The 8,361-nt window shown below is 48.5% G+C and overlaps 1 protein-coding gene across 1 annotated transcript; it reads right to left on the bottom strand.

Annotated features, from left to right (window-relative positions):
• Positions 1-797: 797 nt before the first annotated feature.
• On the bottom strand, positions 798-3,949 carry clcf1 (cardiotrophin-like cytokine factor 1). The gene is made up of 6 exons (XM_076159582.1): positions 3,922-3,949; positions 3,504-3,658; positions 2,678-3,256; positions 2,250-2,581; positions 2,169-2,219; positions 798-2,075 (listed from the first exon to the last, which is right to left on the bottom strand). The coding sequence occupies exons 1-6, from the start codon at positions 3,947-3,949 to the stop codon at positions 1,931-1,933; spliced, it is 1,290 nt and encodes a 429-aa protein (XP_076015697.1). The 3' UTR covers positions 798-1,930.
• Between the last annotated feature and the right edge of the window lie 4,412 nt (positions 3,950-8,361).

Raw genomic sequence — 8,361 nt, forward strand, 5'->3', positions numbered from 1 at the left:
GTGTGTATGTGTGTGTGTGTGTGTGTGTGTGTGTGTGTGTGTGGGCGGCATTGTGTGCAGGTGTGCCGCTCGGAGGTGATGGGAGAGATTCTCATTGATCCTTTAATATGTGGCCCCGGGGCGCAGAGAGGAGGGAGCGACAGAGCGTGTGTGTGTGTGTGTGTGTGTGTGTGAGAGAGAGTTAAATACACAAGAGAGAAAGAAAAGATAACAGGTGAGAGGGTGAAGAGGAAGAAAGGCCACATCCACAAACGATAAGAGACAGACACAACAGGAGACACAGGGGCTTCAGTGGGATTATAGAGAGTGTGAGTGAGGGCTGTTTGTACCTGTGTGTTTGTGCTCATGCAAATCCCTCACTGTCACAGGTCAGAGACGTGTGTGTGTGTGTGTGTGTGCGTGTGTTCAGGGGGGGAAGAGGAGCTTCGTGAGATAGTGGGATAGGAAAAGAAGAGCAGGATGCTGGGAGGGAGGGGGGGAGATGAAAGGAAAAAAAGAGGGATCATAAATTTTCACCCGGACAGACAAATAAAAACGGTCTCACACTCCGCCTCCCTCTCTCTCTCTCTCTCCCTCTCTCCCTCTCTCTCGCTCCCAGTTTTCCTGATGAATGTGAGCCGGCCTTTGTTTTCCAGAAAACGCCCCGACCCCAAACCCCTCCGTGCCAATCACCCCAAACCAGCCCTATAAAACCAAAACCAACGTAAACAAAGGCCCTGAACGCGTCCTTCCCCTCTCTCCTCTGCCCAGCCACGCCCCAAATGACCAATAACAACACGCTCAGTACAAAAGCTGGTATTTATTCTCTCTGTGTCATGGTACAGTATCATCACACACCAGGGGGGACAAAATAAATAAACATCTTGTTCAATAAATACTATAAAGATACCGACCACAACGCAGAGTTAAAAGGAAGAGACGGTTCACTTCCACCATTTGAAGATGGAAGTGAAAGTTTAGGTAAATAAAACACAATTATACATTAAAAAACATCCAGCTACTGGGATTTCTACCCTAAAACAAGATATTGTGTAAAATATGTTTCTTACTGCGGTGAGGAATCAAGAAAATGAGACTATTGAACCAAAAGCAGCATAGAAACTAGTTGTACGTTAAGGCACCGAATGCTACTGTGTGTGTGTGTGTGTGTGTGTGTGTGTGTGTGTGTGTGTGTGTGTGTGTGTTTGAACACCTCTCTGTCTGGACAGTATGCGTACTGTTATACAGTTACTGTAACTGGCTGAGTTCTGATTACTCAGCAAAACCCCTGCTCTGCCCGTTCTGTGCTCATCCTGACTCAGGCCTCCTCCTCCTCCTCTTCCTCTTTTCCTCGTCTGGTCGCCCCTCCGTCCCTCCGGTCATCTCTCCGTCTCCGTCACTCTCCCTTTGTCTTCTGCCCATTCACAAGCTTCCCCTCTTCCCTCGGACAAAATGAACCTTTGCTGATTCACACATGTGGGGTCACTGAATCAGTTTTCACTCAATAGCCACACTGTCTGTCTCTCTGCCTGTCAGTCATTCGGTCAGCCTGTGTGTGTGTGTGTGTGTGTGCGTATCTGTCTAGCCACCTACAGTGGTATTTCTGTTGATCTATGAGCCGTGAAGTCCGGTAACTCAGCCCAGTCTCAGTGTGCCTTGCTCAATGAGCTGCTCTGTGCATTAGTGTGTTATATTCCATTAGTGCAGCTGGAGTCCTGCCAAGTCGGTCCTCATTCACTTATTCCATGAATGAACGTGTGGGAACGAGTGTGTTTACGTGTGCGTGTGTGTGGTCATTTGTGTGTCTGTGAAAGCTCTCGCCCTCCTGTCCAAGCAGATTCAACTTTGCTCCCATTGCGTGCAAATACACTGCACATATGTGTGTTTGTGCGCCTGTATGTGTGTGTGTGGAGCGTGTGCTTGTGTGTGTGTGCTTGTCCTCTTCATTCCCTCAGCCTCGTAGTCTCTTCTTGAGGCGGTTAAAGTCCTTTGCCGACCGCCACAGCCAACTCTGCAGCTCGCGCAATATCCAAAAGCCCTCCACCTTCCTAGCGAAATCGTTCATTGTCACCCGCGCTGACAGGAGCGGAGAGGCGGAGGAGGATGAGGAGGAGGAGGAGAGCAGGGGAGTCAGAGGAGGTGAGAGGAGGGCGGTGCCCCTCCGTAATGACAGCGGGACGGGCTGGGGGAGGAGTGTGTGCTCCTCACCCACGCCGAACGGGTAGAGCAGGGAGAGCGTGGAGAGAGGAGGCTGGAGGGTGGAGGAGAGCAGGGAGCGAGGAGGACGACGCTGCTGATGGACAGAGGAGAAGGAGGAAGAGGGGGAGGAAGACCACTCCTCCTCCATCAGGAAGGCTGTGCCTGGGCTGTAGCTGTACGGACTGTTGTCATTGTCGTTGTTGTTGTTGTTGTTGTTGTTGTTGTTGTTGTTGTTGTTACTGTTGGTTTGGATGGTCAGCTGCTGGTTGGTTGAGTATGAGATGCTCACTGTGGACTCGGGCTGTCCCTGATTCTCTTCATCGTCAGAGATACTCAACAACCGTCTCCCCCTCCCCCATCTCTCCATCCCTCCCTCTGTCTCCAGCTCCTCTTCTTCCTCCACCTCGAGTCGCTCCTCTTCGCTGACAGTCACTCTCAAGCTCCCCGGCTCCTCCCTCCTCCCTCTCCTCCCTCTCTCACCTCTGCCCTTCTCCCTCACCCCTCCGCTCCTCCCGCCTGCCGCAGTCGCCTCCGCTCTCCTCCCGTCTTTGCTCCTCCTCTTTTCCGTCACCTCCAGGGCGGCGCTGTCCTCCCTTTCTCCTCTGACAACCCTCGTTCCGCTTCGTCTTTGGCTGTTACGTTGACCGGTGTCTGTTCTTGTCGTTGTCCTGGCCTTGTACAGGCTCTGGCTCATGAGCGGAGCTGGTCCGTTGGCCCCCGTCTCCCTCTGAGGGTACTGCAGCTCGCCGCTGTTACTTGCAATGTTAGCAGATGGAAGCGGAAGCGCGTAGCCGAGGGTAGTCATCAGCCCAGATATAGAGCCCAGCAGCCCATCCAGGCCCGTGCAGAAGTGCAGCAGGGAGGTCTGGAGGGAGGGGCAGAGGGTAGAGCGGGCTAACTCACGCACAGCCGCCAGCAGGACCGAGTAGGCCCGCTGGTTCTGGGCCAGCCGGGCTCGGTTCTCCAGGCCACGCCACAACTCCAGACGAGTGGCGGCACTTGGGAGAGACAAGGCCGTGCTGTTGGGTCGTGGAGGAGAAAAGTCCTTCTCGTCAAATGGAGGACCAAGGTAGGACAGCTGGAGGTGATGGAGAAACGACAGGAGAAGATGGAGTTACTTCAGAGAGCTTTGGAAACTATTTTATGTATAATCTTCCATCTTAGCCCTATGTTCCTAATGACCTCGGTTGAGGACGTCACGTTTGCGCTATAACAACAGCGGTTATATTTTGTCATTAACATCAATCAAACATCTGAGTGCCTTGTAGTTGTAATTACTCCCAAACTTATTTCCTTCCCTCAGCCTGATACATCTCATCACTCACGTATGTATCTTTGATTTCCTTCAGCTGATACTCCAGATACTTCGTCAGCTCGTACGTCCTCTCTATCGACGTCCTCTCATTGGCCAGGTTGTTGGAAGGATCCAGAGCCGTCGTCACGGCAGCGGCCAATAGCAAGAGGAGCTGCTTTTGCTGCACTGTGGAGAAATGAGACGTGTGTGATTCACTCCAGCAGACGGACGATGAGAGCCTCTAACTCACAGTCCAAACGCTAATTAACACACTGCTGAGGTATTTTCAATCATAACAACGAGGTGAAATTTGTCTTGGGATTAATTTTCTCAGACATTTTCTGATTATTTAACTTGGATAGAGTTTTTTTTTTTAATGAATTTGATGATGATAGCTGATTCCACTGAGAGCGGAGCAGACAAAATCACCTTCAGCGATGGTTTCCAACCTTCGCCTCCCTCAATGAGCTCCAGCATCACACTGTTTATCTCACATGTTTTACAATATTCTGGTTTATTTCTTTGTCTCTATGGCGATGAACTCGTCTGTTTACATATTGCCATGTCAGAGTCATCTGACGCTGCCAATAAAGCTTTTTCCGTTTCACGTCTAATTTTAGGTTTCTGGCTGTCGTAGGTTTATTCTGGCTTCAAATAAAACCTCTGTTAATAGACGTCAGACAGTCAGACAAATGGCTCCTATGTTCAATACACACACACACACGCACACACACACACACGCACACATTCATTCCAAACTGATAGCTAAAAAAGACAACAAAGACACGTGCCTCTCTGTACAATGTATGTGTGTGTATGTGTGTTAGTGTGTGTGTGTGTGTGTGTGTGTGTGTTAGGATTCAGCATGTTTGTTTAAGTGTTTTATATTACTGTGTGAGTGTAATGTTGTATGAGCAGTACAATCAAATTGCAGCCAACGTTTATAATAAATCTGTGTTTCTTGTTTTTCGTGTGTATGTGTGTTTAAATGATGGTAGGCGTGTGTGTGTCTGGGAGGGGGGTGTAACATGAACCCTTTTAGTGACTCGCTCTCTGGTTTCAAACAGAGAAAATTGGAGCTGAAAGATGTTTTTTGGGACGTTGTGTCCGTCCTGTGTGTGCTCTCTGAGGACACTCTCCCTTTCACATTGTCCTCCTCTCCTCCTTTCCTTCACTCCTTCTCTCCTTCTCTGTCATTCCTGCGATCACAGCCTAATTGTCTTTCCTCCCTCTCCTCCTCCTGGTCGTCTCTTTCCATCTTCCCTGTAACCCCCCTTCCCCTCCTCACTGGGTCGACTGTGATTCACACTCGTAATTATGGACAAAAAACACACTGCCGTTCAGGAGTGAAAAATGTATGTAAATGTGTCACCCCTGTAAGCTCTCTTTCTCTCTGAGTCAGTCCTAATTCTACTCATGCTGGTCAGTCTGCACTCATCCTCTCCAACTCCCATCTCCTCCTCCGTTTGCAGTGTCCTCTCTCCCCGTCCTCATCGCCTCGTCCCCTCGTCCCCTCGTCTCCTCCTCTCGGCTCTCTTATCTCTCCTACGCCTCAGGCCGAAATAACAGCGGCCCATTAACCCCGATTAGCTCTCCTTACTCTCGCTTTATTGCCCCCTTCTTCTCTCGTCTTTCGTCCCTCAGGAGGAATAAGTGGAAGAACACTGACGCTCAAACAAGTTGGGACCAAAAGCTGCGTACCACCTAAACACCTACAGCGTCTCGTCTGACTCACACCAAACGTATGGCTGACGTAGATACCGGCCTGCGCACCGAAACAGGGCTGGGTCAGACGTTTGGCTCGGATGTTTTTGTGATGATATGTTATGTACAAAAAAACCATTAGATAAAATTGGATTTCTGTATACGGATGCATTATTTGGATTACAACGCCTGATTCATAACAACTTAATTCAAGACGAGGTGGCGTTATCAACTTTTAGATCCCAGATGTGCAGATTGCGTTCACATCTGTTTGGTTGCAACTGGAATCAGCATTTGTCCTGATTTGGATCATATTATCCAGATAAGTAAAGATAATCTGGATCCCAAGTGTGTCAATACGGGCAAAATTATGTTTTGTATTGTCATGACGCAATAACTTGAAAACCGCACAAGGAAGTCGTCAGTCGTGAGGTTAAATGTGATGCTGGTTGCTACCCAAACATAAAATAAAAATAAAAACACTGATTGAAGTGTGAGGTTGCGTAATCCCTTTGATTATATCACAAACTGCAATTCTAACATGGCAACAACAAGTATCTATGATTAACCTGCTCTGCTCCCAAACCGGCTCAACAAGCTCCTTCTTGTCCTACGGGAGGAGAAAAGGCCTGTAAATTCCTACGACTGCATTAATCTCAACAAATTAGTTTTAATGGGATAATGTGCGTCCGCTTCAAATTAAAATAGACAAGCAGTCAGAATGGTTGTCATGACAGCAGCAGAGTCACAAACAATGACCCCCCCACTTATTGGATTCAAAGGAAAAACGCTCGCACTACCTGTTGACCCTGAGCTGTCGTGTACATCAAAGCGGTGTTCCAGACTATCTCCCACATGCTCCCACACACACCTTGAAATCAGTCAGCCGGGACAAAACCAGCCCGCCAAACCTCCTGCAATCTCCTCAACCGCAAAGCCTCATCACCTGTCACCAGCAATAAGCGTCTCCCGGTGACGCATGAACATTTGGAGCTCATCAAGGCCGCCCGGCTCCTCCCTCCTCCTCCTCCACCCCCGCCGCCCGGCCGCAGAACGTCCCCCATTAGCATCAAAACACCCCGAAATCAACTTGACATGGTTGACTCCGTGCGTAAACAGGCCCGGAGGAACGGAGAGTCTCTGCTCAGAAGGAATAAACAGGTATATAAAAAAAAAAGACGCATTGGACAGAGGAAGAAAACTCTCCTTGGCAAAAATCAACCCAAACTGTTCCAAACTGTTTCCTTTTGTCTGCAGCCACATGGTTTGAGATGATTGCCAGACGTTGTTGTTTTGATTGAGGGCTGACATGTCTGAAAGCATCTTCCTCTGCGGCTAAAAACAACCACTCTTTTGTATAAGTGCCGTAAACTGAGATAACTCCGATCCAGAGTCGTGTTCTTGTTATATAATATCACGTCGAGCAGCAGGGATAGAGACGGCGTAAAGCCCGACTTCAAGGCGAGCCCCGCAGGCTTGGGGGCCGTGTGTGTGTGTGTGCGTGTGTGTGTGTGTACCTGGCAGTGGAAGCACACTCCGCAGGGCAGGGTTGAAACCAGAACATTCTCGGTGGGAGGATTGCATTACAGCAACACAGGGGTTCCCTACAACGGCCGACCATGACCTGCCTCTACGTGTGTATGTGTGTGTGTGTGTGTACATATACTGCCTCTGTTAAGCTTTTGGCCCATATACCCATTAAAAGTTATGCAGTGGAGTGAAGCATCCGATACACACATGTACACGCAGGGGAGCTGGATTATTCAAAACAGATCAAATTTTTGGGGGTCTCCCGTTTATTGGCCGATGTAAATCCGCTGTCTGGCTGCCATCTGCGAGACGGAGCAGCACGGTTTGACTCAGGACGGTCAAAATAAAACATCCAGGCTCCGCGGTTCAGAGTTGAAAGCCGGGGCGAGGGGTTGCGCCGGAGGGCAAAAGGCCTCTTAGCACGCTTGACATCTTATCCTCCAGACGGTGTTTTGGTAAACCGGTGACCCAGGCTTTTGCGGGTGTGTGTGTGTGTGTGTGTGTGTTTGTGTGTGTGTGTGTGTGTGTGTCTGTGTGTGTGGGTCCCATCCAAGACGACTAGTATTTCATCTTCGCTAACAAGCACCATCATTTGAGGTTTTAAACAAGCACTTAAACAGAATCTGGTATTGTGGGAAAAGCATGTGCAAGTAAATCTCTTCCCGTTTAAGTCCAGGAAAATCTAGTTCCCATGCCAACAGAAGGTTGCCCTCAACTGTTCTAACCACTTGAAAGGGGTTTGACCTTAAACAGAGGAAACGTCAGCGTGTGGAAGAGCATTTGACAACATATAAGATCCATATAGAGCAGCAATCATTATGTTTTTGTCATCATACACAAATTAATTCTGTAAGATGAATGAGCCGAAAACTAAATCTTACTCAATATTCGTTTAGTTGTTAACATGAATTCATTGTCCAAATTGTCCGTAAATAAGAGATGCTACAGTTTGAATTGTCACAAAGTTTTGAAATTGTAATTTTATCAACTAACGTATTGATTATTATAGATGCCCAGTATTTGGCAGGAAGAACACACTGACACTGACGACGGAGGCCAGAGTGGACAGAGTCACTACATTGGGGCATCCGGGTGAAGAGCGTGTATGTGTGTGTGTGTGAGTGTGTGCATGTGTGGGTGGGTGTGTGTATGTATGTGTGTGTGTGATGGAGGTCAGGGTCGCCGTTGTGTGTCTGTGTACAGTTAGATTTATGTGCAGTCTGTGCTCAATCAAACGTGCATTCCTTCACTAACTCGACACACACACACACACACAGCATCTATCACATGTATGCACAGACATTAACTCTGAACAAACAGCAGCATACACGCAGATACACACACACACACACACACGCACACACATACACTCTTATCCCATCTCTTCTCCCCTGAGCTTTTATTCAGACAGAATTTTACAGTGATGGTCTTGGCAGTGGACGCTCGGCGAAGTTGCCAGACAAACATCAATGACCCCAAAAACAAAAGCAAGAGTCAGAGAAACAAAAACAAACGCAATAAAAATCACATTTTGAGGCCTAAACTCTCATTTCATCAGCTCAGCGTCTCTCTGCTCACCTCAGCAGCTACAGTTCATCGCGCCCACGGTTTTTTTTTCTCCCCCCAATGATTCCAGTCGATCCGAACTTTATCAC

Source organism: Genypterus blacodes, unplaced genomic scaffold (assembly GCF_046128005.1).
Source record: "Genypterus blacodes isolate CSIRO-AG114 ecotype Tasmania unplaced genomic scaffold, CSIRO-AGI_Gbla_v1 ptg000098l_1, whole genome shotgun sequence".
NCBI lineage: Eukaryota > Metazoa > Chordata > Actinopteri > Ophidiiformes > Ophidiidae > Genypterus > Genypterus blacodes.